This window comes from Syzygium oleosum, unplaced genomic scaffold (genome assembly GCF_021117445.2).
Source record: "Syzygium oleosum isolate NSW1041296 unplaced genomic scaffold, Sole_v2.1 Sole_v2.01, whole genome shotgun sequence".
Lineage (NCBI taxonomy): Eukaryota > Viridiplantae > Streptophyta > Magnoliopsida > Myrtales > Myrtaceae > Syzygium > Syzygium oleosum.
This window is the reverse complement of record NW_026607485.1, coordinates 22,725,344-22,747,553: the sequence shown is the minus strand read 5'-3', so window position 1 is coordinate 22,747,553 and position 22,210 is coordinate 22,725,344. Positions and strand designations below refer to the sequence as shown.

At 42.8% G+C, this 22,210-nt stretch overlaps 1 protein-coding gene and 2 pseudogenes across 1 annotated transcript; all 3 read right to left on the bottom strand.

Annotated features, from left to right (window-relative positions):
- Window positions 1-2,071: 2,071 nt before the first annotated feature.
- LOC130138524 (methylecgonone reductase-like) lies at window positions 2,072-8,989 on the bottom strand (annotated as a pseudogene).
- A 2,009-nt stretch (window positions 8,990-10,998) lies between these two features.
- LOC115669722 (methylecgonone reductase-like) lies at window positions 10,999-14,323 on the bottom strand. Its single transcript, XM_056312764.1, has 4 exons — window positions 13,910-14,323; window positions 13,361-13,604; window positions 13,079-13,258; window positions 10,999-11,349 (listed from the first exon to the last, which is right to left on the bottom strand). Exons 1-4 carry the CDS (start codon window positions 14,224-14,226, stop codon window positions 11,122-11,124), a joined length of 969 nt encoding a protein of 322 aa, XP_056168739.1. The 5' UTR covers window positions 14,227-14,323; the 3' UTR covers window positions 10,999-11,121.
- A 4,909-nt stretch (window positions 14,324-19,232) lies between these two features.
- On the bottom strand, window positions 19,233-21,025 carry LOC115669140 (methylecgonone reductase-like; annotated as a pseudogene).
- Window positions 21,026-22,210: the final 1,185 nt, after the last annotated feature.

The window sequence follows — 22,210 nt, the reverse complement described above, 5'->3', positions numbered from 1 at the left end:
AAATGAATGAGAAAAGATGTGGTGAAAGGGTTCAATTATGAAAAGCAGTTGAAAACACGTCAACAAAAGTGATTTTTTGAGGCCGAAAAATGGCCTCAGCATTTTTGGTCTCAACGCATCCTCCGGCTTTGAATGAGATTCTTGCATTGTAATTATGGGTTCCATATCTCTATCCGAAACAATAGTTATGACCAGGTGAAATTGAGGTGAGCATAATTAAAATTATCTGAATACAATTTGTAGATTTGAAAGTAGTGATACGTTACTTACATATGATTTGATATTTAATTTATAAATATAATCATAAAAAAGACAAAATTCCGGTCTGGACCCAAATAGGGAGGGTTTAATCTGGCCTAGGCCTTTTCTTCAATGACCGGGGCGGGCTTGGAGACCCGGCCGAACCAAAAGTACCTTGAAGCCGAGCCCGCTTGGCCTGTGCTCACCGCTAATAGGGACCACCTCCAAAAAAGTGAAGTCCCCCTGATTTGGGTCCCTAAATGCAGAACTGTTAGGAAAGTAGGTGCTTCTAATTCATATATAAACTATACTTATACAGTTGCTTAAAAATTGTTCCATATGTTTTTCGACCAAATTCATTATCTATTGATTTCCTCTTTTTTAGAATACGATCAAGACATCAAAGTTAAATAATTGAGTTTGGCCAAAAAAAAAAAAGTAGTAGAAGCTACTCCAGGGTTTTCTTTATGGCCAAAAACTATACTCGGTGCTTTTCCATGAAACCAACAAGGAGCTAATGCTAGATGGTCCTCGGTTGTCTGCGATTATAGCTGAGACGTGGCCAATTGGAAATGAGCAATTAATCTTTCTGCCAATTTCTCCTTTTCAAATTCGATGAGTGCATCGTCAGAAATCTGAATTGGAGGACTTCTTTTGAGGCAAATTAATTTTCGCAGAGCTCGTTGTTTGTTTTGCATGGTTATCATCTAGCTAGACAGTCGATGCCAATTCCATGGATGTATTTACCTATTAAAACTCAACATTCATTGTGGCTCAATTCAAAGTGTCGAAGATTAAAGACCACCTCATTGGCGGATGCTTTGACTGGACCAAAGTTTCACGACTCAAGACCACTTAATGTTCCGTGAATAATGTTAGGTATAGCTATAGGTTGAAGCGTTTCATATTAACGAGTATCTAAGGACACTTGTTAAGCGTTCTTGATAGCGATTTGTTTCGATTTTCAAAATATTGAGCACGTAGAAATTTGAATGAAATCAACTTAGATAAGTCATTGCTTCGTGTTTTGAATCGATTTCTCTTTTAACCTTTTCAATTGCCTAAGTATCACATTGGTGGGAATATTTACCGAACAAGCAAGCTTCAACTACAAGCAAGAGACTGCGGTAGCTACCTTGAGAAATTTTCTTTTATAGTACAATTATCTGAATCTTCGTCATGTATTCACTTATACTTTCAATTCTCCATATTGAATCGGCTTCTTCTTTTTTTGTTTCCCTATCCATCCTTATTTACTATTTCCCAAACATAAGGTAAGAGAAGAGATAGTGACAGTGAAAACACAAGGTTGAGTTCATATAGATTTCCAACATGGAAATAACAAATGAAAGTTCCAATTATGGATCATCATCATTTGCAAGGATCATTGGAAATGAAATATCAGCTGGATATCCTCTTCTTTGTGGGAATTGAAGTTTGATCTTGTTCGAAACCTCCTGGCTATGTCCCCATTCTAAGATTTGCAGGTTCTCTTACATTCTCTCTTCGCTGAAGCTCTTCACTACCATACTTTCCTTATACACATATCAATGTTTGTATTAATCATATAAAATTTAGAGATATAGAACAATAAATTTTTTCGGTTCATGAGATGAGTTGAGTATATTTAATTAATTAGGATATCTCTATTTCCACGGGCTTCCAAATGACCAAATTTTTTGTCTCTTGTACACGAGCAGACGGTAATTGAGAGATTGAAAGATCTTTTGTAATGAAAAATTTAGTCTTATTTGGATAGGGTTTAGTCATGCCGACAAAAAATGAAACACGAAAATAACAAACAACGAAGAAAGAAAGGAAAAAAAGCAAAGTTGAAAGAGCCCTTTTAGTATTTGGAAGTTGAAAAGGAAAAATTAATTCCCTTCCCTCCCTAATCACCATTTTCCCAGACAAAGGGTAAGGGAAGAGATTATGGCAGTGTAAACACAATGTCCGGTGCATACATACTGCAACACGGAACGAATGAAAGTAGTAGTTAATCATCATCGGCAAGCAGGAGAGATTATCATAGAGTTGCATTGGACCGTCGTATACAAATTATAAACATGCGATCCGAGTTCAAGGGTCACCATCCCATAGCTCATCCAACGACTTGTAAGGCCCATCTTCGAAAACGAACACATCGCCAGAATATCCTCTTCTCTGTGGGATTTGAAGCTTGATCTTGTCCAAGTCCTCTTGGCTAAGTCCCCAGTCCAAGATTTGTACGTTCTCTTTCATTCTCTCTTTGTTGAAGCTCTTGACTATCACGCTTGCCCCTTGCTCATATATCCACCTCAGTGCAACCTATGATACATAAAATTAGAGACATATCATAATGAATAATGTGGTTTGTGAGATTACCCGAGTATTATTCTTGGATTGGGATTTCTATATTTAGGTGGGGCCTTTTCGTCAAAACCAAATGATGATTAAAGTTGTTATTCCTTTAATGCACTAATATATAGAGAGATGCTTCCTATCGATAGTGTCGGACTTATATATTTAGATAGGGTATTGTCACGCCGACAAAATTTAAGAACTTTAATTACCATCCAAAATCGAAGAACAACAACTGCCGCCAATGTTCTTAATTAATAGAAGATTTGCTCTGATTAATGTTGCTTTCGGATCGCATTCAAATATTTAGGTCCAAGAATGCGTAAGAGCCAGAGTATTATTCTTGGATTGGGATTTCTATATTTAGGTGGGGCCTTTTCGTCAAAACCAAATGATTATTAAAGTTGTTATTCCTTTAATGCACTAATATAGAGAGAGATGCTTTCTATCCATAGTGCTGGACTTATATATTTAGATAGGGTATTGTCACTCCGACAAAATTTAAGAACTTTAATTACCATCCAAAATCGAAGAACAACAACTGCTGCCAATGTTCTTAATTAATGGAAGATTTGCTCTAATTAATGTTGCTTGTGGATCGCATTCAAATATTTAGGTCCAAAAATACGTAAGAGCCAGACCACGCAAATCTCGAATCACAAGACGAATTGCATTGTGAGGCTGCTGAAGGAGCCGTACACAACCTGTTATCTCTATATGGTTTTCGCAGGGACACGCACACAAACTTCTAATCCTAAGAGAGACTAACTTGACAAGGACGTGCATGGAGGAAATTAGTACACATTGCCTTCTCATGTAATAAGCAAATGCACTTTCTCCCCCCCCCTATTCACTTATAGGTCTAATTCCATAAAAAATCCTAAACTTTATGTTTAGTCCCAATTATACCCTGAACTTTTTTTTATCTTAAGAAAAGCCTTCAACTTTTATCCGAGTCTCAAATTTACCCTGCCGTTATAACTCTGTCCGTGTAACTGTTATTATCTGACGTGGTGTACGGATCATAAAGCAGAATAAAATAAAAACTGAGGGAGAACAGAAAAGAGGAAAACTCTTCATCGCTGCTCCCCCTCGTCCCACCTTGGCGCCTCACTCCTTTGTGAGCCATGCCATAACAACGCTGCGGCCCCCATCGAGTAAAACTGAAAGAGAGGCGGCCATGACCACTGAAGCTCTAAGCTCGCGGTGGCTATGGCCACTTGAGCTTCGGGCTTGCGGGGTGGCCATGGCCATTGGAGTTTCGAGCCACGAAGCTCGCGGTGGCCATGGCTGCTAGAGCTTCGGGCGTGACAGCCGCGACGGCCATGAACACCACGAGCTTCAAATCAATTTTTGGGTTGACTTCAATAACCTCAAGGCCCCTCCTCCAGCCGTCGCCCCTCCATCTCTCCCCGTGCTCATCTCCATCTCTATTTGCTCGTCGAACAAAAGGGACAAAGCGCAGGGATGTTGACTATGGATAGCGATCAAACTAGGTAACTAATGTTCAAGAGGGGTCGTCATTGGTGATAGGCACCGGCGAAATAGGATTGAACGAGCGCAAGGCGCTTCAGACACTCTTTACAGTAAAGCAGGGCAGAACAGAGCAACCTTCGGTGCAGCAACCTTTTGCTTTACTGTCAAGATGCAAGGCCCTTTTCCGGCACCGAAGAAATATGTGTGGTTATGTGATCGCCATGTCAGCGGAGCACAGGGGAAGGGGTCTCGTCGCTGCCCAACCACGAGGCCCTTTTCCAGCACCTCTGCTGCCCCCGATAGCGACAGCTTGCCACCTCATCCGGCAGTCGCTACCGCCGCCGTGCCCCACCCTCCCTCTCTCTCTCCCTTCTCATTACGTGCAAAGGAACACATGCATGTGCTTGCAAAGACCGTGTCAAACTTTGCCTCGCAAAAAAAAAACTAAACGAGAAAGGATGACATGACATTGCATTTAGTATGACCACATTCTGACCATATTTCTTTGGTGCAGCAACCTTCTGCTTTACTGTCAAGAGTGTCTGAAGCGCCTTGCGCTCGTTCAATCCTATTTCGCCTGCGCCGATCATCAATGACAACCCCTCTTGAACATTAGTTACCTAGTTTGATCGCTATCCGTAGTCAACGTCCTTGCGCTTTGCCCCTTTTGTTCGATGAGCAAACTGTTGGGATTTTGGGTACAAATCCCTTGTAAAGTGAATAAGAGGTGTGGATGGAGGAGTCCCACATTGAATAGAAGAGATATTGGAGATGGGTTTAAAAAGTTGAGCCTAACAAATGGGTTTGGGCCCCAAGAGGTACCCCACTTTTGTGGAAGAGAGAGGACCTACGCCAAGCTGGGTTGGTTTCCCCGCGCGCGCCGCCGCCGTCCGGCCGGGTTCCAGTCAGTTTTATTTTTTCCCGAATTTATTCTTTTTGTTTCGAACAGATATGTCTGTTCGTAGGTTCGGGTTCTACCATCTGTCCGAGAGTGAGTCGGTTTCCCAGCGCGCGCCGCCGCCGCCGCCGCCGTCCGGTCGGCCGGCTCGGATCGGGCATGGGCCGGGTTCCCATCGGTTTTATTTTTTCCCTAATTTATTCTTTTTGTTTCGAACAGATATCTCTTCTGTTTCATGATTTGCATGCCAAGTCATGTGTTCAGCAGTGGCTTGAGACGCATAAAGCCTTTGCAATCTGGGGATTAAGGTCAGAAAAAACATTTGCTTGCATGGTTTACGCTTCTGATTACGACCTTGCCTCCTGTTAATATTGTACCTAGGTTGGCTACAGAATTTGCAAGATTCTGCATTTTCATCATCTCTCTAATATAACATACAACCCCTACTACATACATCAATCCTTACAACCGGAAGACCTAAGTTATCCACTAGCTTTTTCATATCGTAAAAATCACTTGGCATGATGTTATCACGAGGCATTGTTTCCCGCATTACTTCAACAAAAGAGTTGAAGCAATCTTGCGACACATTACGCTCTGCCTTGATATTTAACAGTCTTGCTGTCACTAATAACTTAGTGTGGTTGTCACAACCTGCCCATAAAGGTTCATCTGCTGCTTTCAACACTTCCCAGAACTGATTAGATGAAAAAGTTCCATTACACACATTCTCATCAAAACCCGTTACTCCTATCTCTTCCAATTGTGATGCATAACTAGTACCCACTTGTTCAAGTGTAGGAGTAAAACTAGTACTTGCATGATTCGATTCTGAAACAAAATTCTGACCAGCTGCATCAATCACCATTCTCTCGTATGGGTTCAATTGGTCATAATAGCTACATTCTTCCCTAACTAAAAATTAGTCACTTCTTCGATATCCTTCATCAGATATAAATGGTTCACTATGGCAAGTCCAATTATAATAATTCGGAGTAAACCCAAATCTATTCTCTAACTTTATCACACACATTAAATTTATCATTACTGCACTTTTTACACGAACACCTTAACTTATTTCCATCCATGAACTCATATTTACTACTAGCAAAGTCTAAAAATAGTTCCAACCCAAGACTGAAACTCATCGGTCAATCCTCGACGTCCGGGTAAGTTCTTATTATACATCCAAGCCCTGTCTCTTTGCATTGTGTCTCGTATTAAAATAAAAAATCTCGTAAAATATTTAAAATATCATATTTACTGTTCTTAATTAAAACCATAAAATTATGAAAATTAAAATTTTGTTTTTCACGCAATAATTACTTTGAAATTGAAAAAATTGAAAAAATTACCATGTAAAGAAGACTTACCCAAATATTTGACTGAAATCTTGGTAGCAGAAAGTGGTCAATTTGATGAGAATTGCAACGTTCACTTGGATTGCGAGACCTTCAAATGGACACGTACCTAAATAAAAGAAATATCACTTAACATTCATTTTTTAATAATTTTTTATTTTTTCCGAATTTTTTTAATTTTTTTTTCCCCTTACATTTTTCTCCGGTCCCCGGCGAGGCCGAGCGGCCTCGCCATGGCCGCAGGTCGACGGCCATGGGGGGAGGCCGAGCGGCCTCGCTGGCCATGGGGCGAGGCCGCTCGGCCTCGGCCGGATCTGGGGAGGCCGCGCGCCTCGCCATGGCCGCGGGTCGACCTCGCCCGATCCGGGCGACAACGAGGTCGACCGGCGGCCATGGCGAGGCCGCTCGGCCTCCCGATCTGGCCGAGGCCGAGCGGCCTCGCCCCAACCGCCGGCCGACCTCGTCGTGGCCTAGATCCGGGCGACGGCGAGGTCGACCGCCACACCCGGGCGAGGCCGCCGGCCGACCTCGCCGGCCATGGGCGAGGCCGCTCGGCCACCCGGATATGGGGGAGGCCGAGCGGCCTCGCCATGGCCGCCGGCTGACCCGCCGTCGCCCGATCCGGGCGACGGCGAGGTTGGGCAACCGCGAGGTCGACCGCCAGGGGGAGGCCGAGCGGCCTCGGCGGCCGCTCGGCCTCCCCCATGGCCGGCGAGATCTCGCCGGTGGCCAGTCGTCGAGAACTTACAAAAAAAAAAACAAAAAAATAGCCAATAAAAAAAAATTCCAATACAGCAATGAATAGTTTTGCGACGAACCGTATTCGTCGCCAATTAGTCACGAAATTAGCTACGATACTTATCGGTAGAAAAGCTTTACCGAGATTGATTTTTGCGCGCACGGATTATTGAGAGAAACGAAAGAGGGAGAAGGTGGGAGAAAAGCGGGAGATGTTAGGAATCAGTACAGAGAGAGAGAAATCATTCAGTCGGGTGGATATGACGAAAGTTTTTTCCGTCATAAATTACAAATTAGCGACGAATCCTTTTTCGTCGCAAAATCCGTCGGAAATTACGGACGAATTTTTTTTCCGTCGCAAATTAGCGATGGTAAAAATTAAAATCCGTTGCTACTTTCGTCGCAAAATGGTAAATATCGTTGCATAAATTAGAGACGGAAAATAAATCCGTCGCAAAATTCGTCGCCAATTTGCGACGGAATTATTTTCCGTCGCAAATTCCGTCGCAAAGTTTGTCGCAAATGAGAGACAAAAAATTCCCCGTCGCAAATTTCATGTTTTTTTGTAGTGTTTTCAAATGATGAGTTGAATTCTTTTTATTTGCGATTTGATTGCTATTATTATTTTAAAGGCAATAATTTCTTTTGAATTATGAAAATCGACTCGCGAGAGTTCGATATAGTGATCCAACGCTTGGTTTAGATGTAACACATCTCGTGCTCAAATTACGTTGTCCAAGAAGAGTCTTACCCAATGCCCGAGAATAAAAAATGAAATTACCTGAGCCACCGTCTTTTCTCTGGCGATGGCGATCTCCTTAAGCACATGACTCTCCATGACCGCCAACGAACCCCAAGAAGCTCCATTCGCGCCCAATGGAGACCACGCACTCACATGTATTCCTTTCTCTCTGCAGTACGCCCTCAGCTTCTCTTGTTGCCATCCCACATTCATCTCCACCTAAGTCATGATTAACCCACAAAGAAAAGAAACAAATCTTGAAGGAAATCTTGATTTGATATCTTATTCGACTCAAAGATTGAACTAGAATAATTGAATTTTCTTTTACCTGGTTAACAGCAGGAGGGATTGTGGCATGCATGAGGAGTTGAGAGCTTCTTGGTGCCAAAGTTGCTGACTCCAATGGACTTGGCCAGCCCCAGCTTGGAGCACTCTTCCATAGCCTCCCATGTGCCCTTGATGTCAAATGGAAGCATTTTGCCTTTCAAATCGAGCCACCCTTCCGTTCCTTCCTTCACTCTTATTGGCCAGTGGATTATATACAGATCCACATACTCTAACCCTAGCCTCCTATTCAAATGAATAATCCACCAGGTGCCAAAAAGAACAGAAAGAAACTCGAACACATCATGACTAAAACCCAAAAAAGAGCGAAAAAACAGTATAGATTGGTAAAAGCTAATATACCAAAGTGAAACTATAATGTTTATCGGGACTGTTTTTCTATGGAAGAAATTCTTGTGTGGTATTTAAGATTAATTGCTGACGTAGCGGCGATTAGAACTGTATATGGTGTCGTGCAGTAAAACAAACAGGGGGAGATCAGAAGGCAAATTATCAAATATTTACTGTAGAGACTTCTTGAGAGCGGGAAGAACAAGACCCGGATGAGCGTCGGTGCACCAGAGCTTGGTGGTGATGAAGATATCGCCGCGGCTCTTGACGAGCCCGCGTTCCAGGGCCTCGGTCACGGCCCGGCTGAGCGCCTCTTCGGAGCCATAGCATGCCACTATGTCGAAGTGGCGGTACCCGGCTTCAACTGCCTCAAGGAATATGGATGTCAGCACGTCGAGCGGTGGCAGAGGGCTCGCTGCCCCGCCCATCCCGATCAGTGGCATCCCCTCGCCCGTGTTCAGCACCACTTCGGGGACCGCGACGTCGCACATCGGTGTTTTGTGTTCTCTGTGAGCGAGAGAGAGATGGGGGGGGGGGGTGGTTGGAAATCTAGTGATGGAAGATGTTGAAGTTCGACGGTTTTAGGAAACGGAATGCTTATATTTATATCGAGCGGAAGAAGATGAAATCAAGCATAACAAAGTGGAAAGTTTTTTCAACAAGTAAATGACTGTGAGCAAGTACTAATTATCATGCATGCATCAATGGGGAGGTCATCTCATTTATGCAAGGCAGAATCCTTGCGCAACATACCCAACCAAAAGGGTCGCTCGCACCTATGACAAGTTAGAGACAATTTTAGAAGAAAAGATAGAAAATTCAAAATTAATTTACTAAGTGATGCGAAAGATTAATATTAGACATGAACACGGTAGATTTGTTTAACATTTGCTTATAGTCTATCACGTGGGGGGCATAAAAGAAGGTGAAAACGGTTTGAGACACGACAGCTTCTGCCATTATGCGGTCTCCCATGTGTCAAATCCAGATTTTAGTCCATAAACTTTCACAAGGTAATTACATAATGTCAACATAGGCAATCCAAATGTAATCCGGAATATACCCATAATTAATTACGTGAGAAATTAAAATCGTAAAGGTTTACGACTAAATCGGAAAAATTACAAAATTTAAGATCGAATTGACATCCGTATAGTACGTTTATGACTAATTGGACAATTTACCCGAGGAGATTGTGATAGTGAAAATACAAGGTTGAGGACATATGGATTTGCTACATGGAAATTGCAAATTAACGTTGCAATTATTGGATCAACATCAGTTGCAAGAGATCATCAAAGTCAAAGAGTGTGTGATACTTTATCATCATATATAAATCATCCGATGCATGATCTAACTCAAGGGATCATTATCCAAGAGCTCATTCATTGACCGGTAAGGCCGATTCTCAGAAATAAAATATCAGCCAAATATCCTCTTATCTATGGGATTTGAAGCTTGATCTTGCCCGAATCCTCTTGGCTAAGTCCCAAGATTTGCAGGTTCTCTTACATTCTCTCTTTGTTGAAGCTCCACTATCACGCTTCCCTCATGCATAAGTGTATTAATTATACAAAATTTAAAGAAACGGAAGAAAAAATCATGCGATTTATGAGATTAGTTGACTATATTTAATTAATGGGCTTCCTATGACCAAAATTTTTTGGTCCCTTTAATGCACGCAAGCAGACAAAAACAGAGAGATTGGGAGGTGCTTTGCGATGAAAAGTTTAGTCTTATTTGGATAGGGTCTAGTCATGCCGACAATAAATGAAACATGAAGATGACAAACAACGGAGAAAGAAAGGTAAAGCAAAGTCCAAAGAGCCTTTTAGTATTGGGAAGTTGAAAAGGAAAAACAGCTCTTTAAGTTGATTTCAAGTAATTGACATTGGTTAGAAACTTCAATTTTTGAAAATTGAAGTTTAATAATATCTGCCATCAATAATCAAAGTAATAGACGAAGTGCTGAAATTAGAGGTGGCAAACCGGTTGGCCGGATGGGTACAAAACTATACATAGAGTAAAGCAAATAGGAAATATAATTGTTGTAGATTGCACCACCAGCGAGCGACATTGCTGGTACTATCACCGACGGCGTCGCTTGACATATCTAGATTCGAACCGCCTTGTGTACATTATTACATCATCGGCAAGAGAGATCATCATAGAGTTACATTTGACCATCCTATATAAATTATAAATGTGTGATCCGAATTCAAGAATCACCAACGAGCTCAGATTGGAGGTTCTCGACCTCGAGTGACATCAATTAGAAATTGAGGTCCACCCGAGGTTGCAACCACCATTGCAAAGTTGTAGAGGAGAAGGGACGCTAGTGGGGGCTCACGGTGGCGATTGCGGCTCAATGGCTCGGTGATGACGACTCGTGGGCTCGGTGGCGGCATCCATAGTTAAAGGAAAATTCCAAACTAAGCTTGCGACCTAAAATGAAAAAAAAAAAGACTTTCCTTCTGTTTACAAGATGTGTCGTCATGCTTGCTTTTAGCACCATCTATCCAGAAATATAAGTCCAAAAGAAGAGATTGTGATAATGAAAACACAAGGTTCAATTCATATAGATTGATTACCATTGACAAGAGATCATCTTAGAGTTACCCTTGATCATATAAACTACAAAATGTAGGTATTCAAGCATCACCATCCCAAAGCTCATCCAATGATTTGTAAGGCCCATCCTCAGAAATGAACGTGTAACAAGGACATCCTCTTTTCTGTGGAATCTGAAGCTTGATCTTGTCCGAATCTTCCTGGCTAAGTCCCCAATCCAAGATATGCAGGTTCTCTTTCATTCTCTCTTTGTTGAAGCTCTTCACTATCGCGCTTGCCCCTCGCTCGTATATCCACCTCAATGCAACCTATCATACACAATATTAGAGATACAGAAGATTGAATCATGTGATTTATGAGATTACCGGAGCATTTTTCATGGGGATAATTATAAAAAAAATTATAAATTTATTATACGGATGTCAATTTAGTCCCAAACTTTTCAATTTAGCCAATTTAATCCTAAACCTTTTGAAGATTTGCCAATGTAGTCGTTACGGTCAATTTTGGTCGATAATTGCCGACGCGGAGGCTCGCCGGCCATTCTACATGGCATGGCCGGCACTTAAGTGGATAATTTTTTGAATTAATTTCATTTTTCTGAAACTTTTTAATAAATTTTATAAGTTTTTCTTATTTTCCTTCTTCCTCCACCGTTCGGCGATCGGCCATAGGCGTGGGCCGACCTTGCCAGTGTTGCCTGCCTTGCCAGAGGCCGACGAGGTCAGGCTTCGTTTGAAGGATAGCGAGGGTCGACCTTGCTAGCTTCTGGCTAGGGTTAAGGTCAGCCTCGCAGTCAACCATTGCCAAGGCCTAGCGACCAAAGAAGGAAAAAACAAGAAATAAAAGAAAAAGAAAATAAAATAAAGAAATTTTTTTATAAAAACTTTAGAAAATTTGAAAAAATTCTAAAAAATTGTCTAAATCAGCGCTGGTGGTGCCATATAGGATGGGTGGCGTCCACGTCAATGATTGGCAACCAAAATTTACCGGAAGGACTATATTAGCTAACCGTCAAAAGGTTTAGGACTCCGTTGAACAAATAAAAAGGTTTAGGAATGAATTAACATACAATAGCTTTAACACTCTTTTGGTAATTCTCCCATTTTTCATGGACTAGGATTTCTATATTTAGGTAAGCTTTTTCATCAAAACTAAATAATGATTAAAGTGAAACCCCAATGGTTTGATTTAAGTTTTTGTTCCTTTAATGCACTTCTATATATATAGAGATATGTGTGTCATATCACTAGTATCAGACTTATATATTAAAATAGGATATTGTCACGCTGACAAAATCCATCAACTTTAATTACTATCCAAAATCTACGAACAGCAACTGCCGCCAATGTTATTAATTAGTAGAAGATTTGCTCTAATTACGATTGCTTTCGGATCGCACTCAAATATTTAGGTCCAAAAAAACGTAAGAGCAAGACCACACATATCTAGAATCACAAGACGATTTGCGTTGTGAGGCTGCTGAAGAAGCCGTACACAAAACCTATTATCTCTTTATGGTTTTGACTTAGACACCCACACAAACTTCCAATACTTAGATAGACCAATTGACAAGGACGGGCACGGAGGAAAATAGTACACATTGCCTTCTCATGTAATGTAATAAGCAAATGCAATTTCTTCTCCCATTTACTTAGACAACCAGAGGAGGAAATTTCTAAACTAAAAGCTTCTTTTCAAATGACACATTGTTTCTTTCTTCTCCAAATTTAGTTACCTCGTAAAGAGTTGTATCCAAATGCGTTTTACTGTAATTTATGGTAGTTTTCAAATGAACGGTTGAAATCCATTTTTTTGGGATTTGATTGCTATTAATAATTTGAGACAATAATTTCATTTGATATCGTGAAAATAGACTCCCGAGGGTTCGATATTAGTGGCCAGGTGCTTGGTTTAAATGCAACAAATCTCGTACTCAAATTACAGTGCTTTCTACTTAGAAAAACCGTAGGATTCATGCCTACTTCCCTCTAAGTAGAGTCTTACCCAATGCACGGAGATAGAAAATGAAATTACCTGGGCCACCGTCTTTCCTCTAGCGATGGCGATCTCCTTGAGCACAGGACTCTCCACAACCGCTAATGAACCCCACGAAGCTCCATTCGCGCCCAATGGAGACCACGCACTCACATGTATTCCCTTCTCTCTGCAGTACGCCCTTAGCTTCTCTTGTTGCCATCCCACATTCATCTCCACCTAAACATGATGAACCCACAAAGGAAAAAAGAAGAAGCAAATCTTGATTTGAGATCTTATTCGACTCAAAGATCAAACTCGAATAATTTAATTTTCTTTCACCTGGTTAACAGCAGGAGGAATTGCGGCATGCATGAGGATTTGAGAGAGCTTCTTTGCGCCAAAGTTGCTGACTCCAATGGACTTGGCCAACCCCAGCTTGGAGCACTCTTCCATGGCCTCCCATGTCCCTTTCATGTCAAATGGCAAAATTTTGCCCTTGATATCAAACCAACCCTCATTTCCTTCCTTCAATCTCGCTGGGAAGTGGATTAGATACAGATCCACATACTCTAACCCCAGCCTCCTATTTAAATAAATAATCCACCGGGTGCCAAAAAACGAAGAGAAAGAAACATGAACACAGCATGACTAAAACCCAAAGTAGAGCGGAAAAATAATATAGAGGAAAGATTAGAAAAAGTTAATGCACGAAACTGATAATTATATACCAAAGTGACAACTAATGTTTATCGGGTCTGTCTCTCCACGGAAGAAATTCGTGTATGGTTTTTAAAGTTAATTGCGAATCAGCGGTGATTAGAACTGTATAAGGTGTCGTGCAGTAAAACAAACAGGAGGAGATCAGAAGGCAAATTATGAAATATTTACTGGAGAGACTTCTTGAGAGCGGGAAGAACAAGACCCGGATGAGCGTCAGTGCACCAGAGCTTGGTGGTGATGAAGATGTCGCTGCGAATCTTGACGAGCCCGCGTTCCAGAGCCTTGGCTATGGCCCGGCCGAGCGCCTCTTCGGAGCCGTAGGATGCAGCCGTGTCAAAGTGGCGGTACCCCGCTTCGATTGCCTCAAGGAATATGGATGTCAGCACGTCGAGCGGTGGCAGAGGGCTCGCTGCCCCGCCCATCCCGATCAGCGGCATCCTCTCGCCTGTGCTCAGCACCACTTCGGGGACCACGACATCGCACATTGGTGTTTTGTGTTCTGAGAGAGAGAGAGAGAGAGAGAGAGAGAGAGAGAGAGAGAGAGAGAGAGAGAGAGAGAGAGAGAGATGGAAATCTAGCGATGGAAGATGTTGAAGTTTGGCGGTTTTAGGAGTCGGAATGCTTATATTTATTACGAGCGGAAGAAGATGAAATCAACCATAATGAAGTGGAAAGTCTTCTCAACTAGGGGTGGGCATGGTTTCGGGATTGAATTGAAAACTGGACTGTTATACAAGGTAAGTTCCAGGTTTCAAAAATTGGGAAACCCGTTCCGATGTATAACCTAGAATCTAACAAGTCTTTGTGTTTTTCTTGTTCTTTGTCTTCGCGCAATCTTGTGGTATTCCATAGCGTTCGACGATAAATGTGTAATTTGGGCTTCCATTTCCGGCAATATCAATGATTGATACTTTTACATTTTTAATGTTTTATGTTTTTTATGTGTTTAAATATAAGTTATAATTAGTAAATTGTAGCAGCAAATGGTAGTCACTAGAGGTGATGATTCACTACAATCATCCAATTATGAATATAAATAGAATCTAGGTAGATCTTGGAACCAGCATCATGGTAGGTTCCAGGTTCTAGGATGTGTAGGTAAGTTCTAGATTTCAAAAAATGAGGAACCTGTTCCGACGAGTAGATTCTAAATTCCAGGTAAAACTTATAAAAAATCTGAAATCGCTCACTCCTATTCTCAACAAGTAATTCACCGTGAGCAAGCAATAATTATCACGAATGCATCAACGTGGAGCTCATCTCATTTATGCAAGACAGAATCTTTGCATAACATACAAAACCAAAAGGGTTGCTCACACCTATGACAACTAAGAGATAATCTTAAAAGGACGATAAAAATTTCAAAATTAGTTTACTAAGCAATCGGAAAGATTGACATTAGATATCGAGCGGTTTGAGACGTGACGGTTTATCTTGGCAATTGCCAATCTTGTTTTCTTCTGCCAAAATGCGGTCTCCCATATGTCAAATGTAACAGTCTGAATTTTCGATCCTTTTCCCGGTATTTAGGAAATGAATTTGATCAATGCACTTATAGTGAGATCTCACCCGGAAATGCGCATTCACGGGATGCTAACCTTAGGGGTAGGGCTATTACGGGATTGAGTTCGCACGACCAAAGAACTCGACCTAGGTTCGATCTTCGACCATATCGATTGACGAGGGAATGTTTTGAGCCAACCGAGACTGATCTATTTGATTGATCGTGTCCAAAGGGCACTAGTGACAGATCCTCGCAATTATATGACAATCGAGGTCGCCTTGGTTCGAGCAAATTTAAACGTGATTTGACTTAGTGTCGGTCACGGGTTGAGAGCGCGTAATCCCAATAAGCCACCCGTTAGCAAGAGATAAGTTAAAGTCGCGATTGTTCGATTTTAGTCATTTCTTGGAATTTAGGCTCGGGAATCGAGAATTTTGAAAGTGACAATTTTGGACGGCCGATGACGTTTTTGGCTTGGCCAACCTTGGGGCCACCCATTTCTGCAAAAAAATGGATTTCGGTCCGGGGCCGGAAAAATTACGGTTTTGCCCCTGTGGGCACCGAGGCTGGATTCGGAGGCCGTTTGAGGTTATTTTTCGCGGCCAAGGTCATTTTGGGGTGGCCACGCACATTCAGAGTGGTTTTGGCCAAAAATTGGAATTTCGACAAAAATTGAAAAAATAATATTATTTTATTCCCGAAACTTTGACGTGGATTTTCGAGGGCTTGCGTGATGAATTTCGCGATTCCGACGCCATATTATGTTGGCCACGCACATATGGAACGCGTATGTGCGAAAATTGAAATTTCGGTTCGGGATCGGAAAATTACGAAAATGCCCCTAGGCCATTTTTGGACAATTCCGAATTTAGAAAATTTTTGGGGTTCTAACCAAGGTGAGTTAACTTAATTCAGGTCTGGTCAGCCCTTGGTTAGGGACAAAGGACCATTTTAACCCTAAATTATTGGATGAGAATGAAAGATAGCCATTGGATCAAGGGCAGAATTGTCCAATTGGCCTAGATTGAGACACATGGATTCCACTCACACCATCTTTGACCCATTTGACCAGACCCTCTCTCTCTACAGCAGACCATTCGGCCATTTCCCTCGCAGATTTCCTCTTCTTTTCCTGTTTCTGTTCTGTTTTGCACGTTTCTGCATTTTCTGGTACTGTTCACGCCGGAACAGTACCAGCCGGAGCTGCTGGCCGCCCACCAGCCGTCGCCACAGCACCCTTGGACCTCCCTCTCACTGCTCGGCCACCACGCCCGGTTTAAGTCCGTAACATCCCTCTCTCTCTCTTTTTCTCTCTTCCCGTTCAGTAAACAAGATCACGGAAGCCACGGAGTCCGATCGCCGTTCCGTCGACACCCAGCCATCCAGCACGTCCATACGTCGCCGCCCAGCACCGTCCGTACAGTGTCCGTACGGGTACCGTTCACCGTCCGTACTGATCACTGTTCACGCCGGACCGTACGGACGCCGCGGCTGTCACCGGCACCTCGCCGGCCACCGTCCCAGCCCTGTCTGTATGGTGTCCGTACGAAAGTACTGTTCACGCCGTCCGTACGTCGCTGGCGACGCTGCTGCCGCTGTCCCGGCCCGTTCCAGCCCCGTTCTGTCTTGCCTTTTTGGGTAAGTGTCTCCCCCAAAAACTACCTAGGAGCTCGGGTATTTCTAGACTCGTTTAGGACCCGGTTTAGGCGATTTTGTGACTGTTTTAGGGGCTGTTCGGGACTGATTTGAGTGACTGATTATTTGGTGGTTGCGGACTGATTAGGCGAAGAATTTTGAGATTTAGGGAGCTTGGATTAGGGCTGTGATGTTGAGGTTTGATCGGAATTAATTTGTGCGATTAATTATTGGGATTGTGCCTTGAATGGAAATTTGTGCGTGATTGTGCGATTTGTGGTAGTTGGCTGATTTGGGATTGTGTTTCGGGTTGTGTACGTGTGGTCGTATATGTCATGTGTGTGGCCGTGAGGTGTGATGGTGTGGCAGTGCGATTGCGCAATATGTTCGCGTGCCAAGAATGTGTGATAGTGCTTCGGGATCGCGTGTTATATGTGTACGATTGTGTGGTGTGCTGGTGTGGTGAGAATGTATATTTGCAAAGTGTATGTGAATTGTGAAATGTGCATGCAATGTGGAATTGTGTTTGGCCGTGCGAGTACTGGTCGTGCGTAAGTGTGGTTTGAGTGGAACGAGGATATGGAAATGTGGTTTGGTTGGAAAGGTCCGTCCTGAGGCGTGTACGTTACGCGGGACGATGCCGTCCCTGACGAGGTGACGATGCCCGGCCTGACGAGGTGTCAATGCCTGACGTGGTCAGAAGACCGTTGGTCTGATGCGTTTTACGCGGGCGCGGTAGAAGGAAAGTGTGTGTAGGATTCCGTCCTGAGGCGTGTACGTTTACGCGGGACGATGCCGTCCCTGACGAGGTGACGATGCCCGGCCCGACGGGGTGACGATGCCTGACGAGGTCAGAAGACCGTTGGCCTGATGCGTTTTACGCGGACGCGGTAGTGGTGGAAAGGTTGAAAATGAGTGGGATTTGGCAAGACAAGCGAGAGGATTGTGGAAAGTGACGCATGGTGTGAGTAGCGTGCGAGTGTGTTTGTATTGCGCGATGTGATGCTTAATTATGGGGTAGAAACTGCTAGGCACGGTATGGGACGTGCCCAAGTGGTTTCTGTCTTATAATTGAGGCACGCGCGCGTCTGTGATTCCTTGCTGTGATGTGTTGGCTGTGTTATTGTCTAACGTGCAGGAACGTGCGTGATGGATTCCAGGTAGGGTCGCATGTGATTGTTAGTTTGGCCGATCGTTGTGTGTTATGGGTGTTTTCGTCTGGCGGTACGTGAGTGCCTACGTGGGGTTTGGGGTTGTACACTTATTGAGATTCGTCTCACGGTTGTATAACCGCCACTTTCAGACCCCCGGCCCTAAACCCGGGAAGTGCGCCTTTTCTTTTTGGAAGTCCGGGGAGCTGCTGTTGGTGCCCAGTGGAGCTGCAGGTGAGTTCCAGAGATTCAAGCCAGAAATTCAGAAGCAGAATGGAAGAGGGCGACCCTTAGGTTTTTCCCTAGGGTGTTTTAGGGGTTGTATAACTTGGGTTATCCGATAGTGAAGTTAAGATAACCAAACCCCTGAACTTTTGTTTAAACGGTGACTGAGGATGAAAGTCTGTATTTACGTCTGTAATATGATGTTTGTATATTTGGTGTTGTATGAATATGTGGTTGCTGAATTGTTCTGTTGTTCTACCCCGTTGTCGTCATTATTTGTCCGGGGTTTTGTTATTCGCTTCCGCATGTGGCTCTGATGTTTAGGTTGGGTCGGCGACGTTCCTGGGACGTCGTATCATTTCGACCGGAGCAGGGGATATCGCGAGCTCGTTGGGGTTCGGGGTGTGACATCAAATCTAGATTTTAGTCCATAAACTTTCACGAGGTAATTATATAATGCCCTGTTAGGCAATCCAAATGTAATCCCGAATATACCTGGAATTAATTATGCGAGAAATTGATGCTGGTAATAATGAGAGCTAGAGATCATAATCACAGGTTTGTGCAGAGTCAAATTGGCTGTGCAAAGAATTTTAGCGGGGTCAAAAAAAGAAAAGAAAGAGAAAACAATCATTGAGGTCGAATGGATACGTGCTTAAAAAATTAAGGTTATAAGTGAAAATTTTATGAAGTTGCAGTTTGGATTTTCTATCAGGTTTTGAGGGCTATTTTTTTCTTTCCATCATGGTTGAAGGCAATTTCCTCTCATCTACATCGTGCCGTTCGTCCACTTCCAAAAGTATTGATACCCAATAAAATTTAATGTACTTACCAACAACAGCAACAAGGATGGTCCATGAGATTGTGGCACGACATATATCGATCTCAAGAATGGTCCACCGGCATTGATTCTCCTCGGTGGTTTGCATCTCGATTTGAATTATGCGCAATGATTCGAAAATTTATCTGTCAGACTTCATTTCAAATTCAAAGAAGATTCAGATCCTACAACGAAATTCGTATAGTTATTGTCAAACTTACTCTTGAAAAAACCTTGTTTAGCTGATACATATAATTGCAAACCCATATGAAATAATATGAAAAAATGATGTGTGGGAACGTCATGCATCTCCATCCCAGAGCTCGTCCACTGACTTGTAAGGTCCATCTTCAGATACGAAAATCTCTCCTGCAAATCCTCTTCTCTGTGGGATTTGCAGCTTCATCCTCTCCAGATCCTCCTGGCTAAGTTCCCATCCCAAAATTTTGCAGGCTCTTTCTCATTCTCTCCTTGTTGAAGCTCTTCACAATGATGCTTGATCCTTGCTCATATATCCATCTCAGTGCAACCTTTATATAGATACATATAAGCAATATTGAAGATTATAATCTAGGCTTCAGACATGAAAGTGACAAGATATTTTACTTTTGTTCTATTCGTAGGAAACCTCATCAGATTCGCAGCCAGTATGATGTTATTCATCAGATTCGCAGCTACCACGATCGTGTGACAACCTTTATATGGGCAAAGTGAGACCAGAGATAGAATAATAAAGTACCTGAGCCACAGTCTTTCCTTTGGCAACAGCAATCTCCGTAAGCAGAGGACTCTCCATAACGGCTAAGGAACCCCAAGGAGCTCCATGCGCTGCCAATGGAGACCACGTACTCACATGTATTCCCTTCTCTCTATAATACTCCCTCAGCTTCTCTTGTTGCCACGCCACATTCATCTCCACCTAAATCATGATTAACCCACAAAGAAAAAAGAACAAATCTTAATGAAAATCTTGATTTGATATTAATTCGAGTGAAAGAAAAAACGAGATTATATATGTATTCTTTCTTTTACCTGGTTGACAGCAGGAGGGATTGTGGCATGCATGAGGAGTTGAGAGAGCTTCTTGGTGCCAAAATTGCTGACTCCAATGGACTTGGCCAAGTCCAACTTGGAGCACTCTTCCATGGCCTCCCATGTGCCTTTCATGTCAAATGGCAACATTTTGCCCTTGGAATATGACCCTTCGGTTCCTTCCTTCAGTCTTGCTGGGAAGTGGATTAGGTACAGATCCACACAGCACACACTCTAACCCTAGCTTCCTAAACAATGAGCATACACACCAAGTGCAAAAAAATTCTATTGGTATTTATATAAGAGCAACTGAGGATGAGAACTAATGCATGCAACTAATATTTATATACCCAAGTGAAAACTAATACATTTCTAAAGGTCGAGATATCTTAATGTTTTTATCTGTTACATTTTCCGATATTAAAAGTCTTATATGGTCTTGATATTTCATCTAGCTGCACGACTGATTAATGAAACCAGAGCCACACAAACTAAATAAACTGAAGAAAAAGAGAGAAGTTCGAGAAGAATTAAGTACGATTAATTACTTGAGAGAGTTCTTGAGGGCAGGAACGACAAGGTCGGAATGGGTGTCTGTGCACCAGAGCTTGCTGGTGATGAAGATATCGTCGCGGCTCTTAATGAGGCCGCGCTTCATGGCCTCGGCAATGGACCGCCCAAGCAGCTTCTCCGTGCCATACTGGGCTGCCGTGTTGAAGTGGCGGTACCCAGCCTCGATGGCGCCCAGACAAGCTGAAGTCAGCACATCGTCCGGTGGCAGAGGCATCGAGGCTGTTCCAAACCCGACCAACGGCATTCTGTGTCCTGAACTCAGTACTACTTCCATTGTTGTTTCTCGTGCGTGTGTCTGTCTCTGTCGGAATACAGATATACGATAGGAAATAGAGATCTACGGAAAAAAGGTGGCGGAAAAATATTAGGATCTAGGAAGTCTGTCTTTGACCCGTAACTAAAAGTGATCTTTTGATATTCATACAAGAAGTGGTCTAATTTCACGTGGCGTTTCTATAAAAATGACCCAATCCATTGCCCAATTTGAATTTTGACTGCGCAATTGTTGATATCTTCAGGTCGCTCGTTGAAGTGATTTTTCTCATCGATCCACTGGTTTTTCTGTTAATTTGACGTGTGTGCATGCATCAATGGTTGTGATGGAAAAGTTGTTTAACTTAATTGCTGGCAAAGCTGGTAAGTCACACAAAGAAGATTGGTAAATGGGAAGGTGTTATTAATAAGGGAACATAAAAGTTGGTAAAATATAAGAGAGGTTTTTTTGTCAGAGACAAGTAAGGTTGGTAAATTATAAATAAAAAAATCAAATAAATTTAGATAACTAACTTAAATAAGAGTTGGTAACATAAAATTAGTTGGTAACTTGATTGTAGAAATGTTGGCTGTAACAGTCTGAATTTTCGATCCTTTTCCCGGGATTTAGGAAATGAATTTGACCAATGCACTTATAGTGAGATCTCACCCGGAAATGCGCATTCACGGGATGCTAACCTTAGGGGTAGGGCCGTTACGGGATTGAGTTCGCACGACCAAAGAACTCGACCTGGGTTCGATCTTCGACCATATGGATTGACGAGGGAATGTTTTGAGCCAACCGAGACCGGTCTACTTGATTGATCGTGTCCGAAGGGAACTAGCGACAGACCCTCGCAATTGTATGACAACCGAGGTCGTCCTGGGTGGAGTAAACTTAAACGTGATTTGACTTAGTGTCAGTCACGGGTCGAGAGCGCGTAATCCCAATGAGCCACCCGTTAGCCAGAGATAAGCTAAAGTCGCGATTGTTCGATTTTAGTCATTTCTTGGAATTCGGGCCCGGGAATCGAGAATTTTGAAAGTGACAATTTTGGACGGCCGATGACGTTTTTGGCTTGGCCAACCTTGGGGCCAACCATTTCTGCAAAAAAATGGATTTCGGTTCGGGACCGGGAAAATTACGATTTTGCCCCTGTGGACACCGATGTTGGATTTTGAGGCCGTTTGAGCTTATTTTTCGCGGCCAAGGTCATTTTGGGGTGGCCACACACATTCAGAGTGGTTTTGGCCAAAAATTGGAATTTCGACAGAAA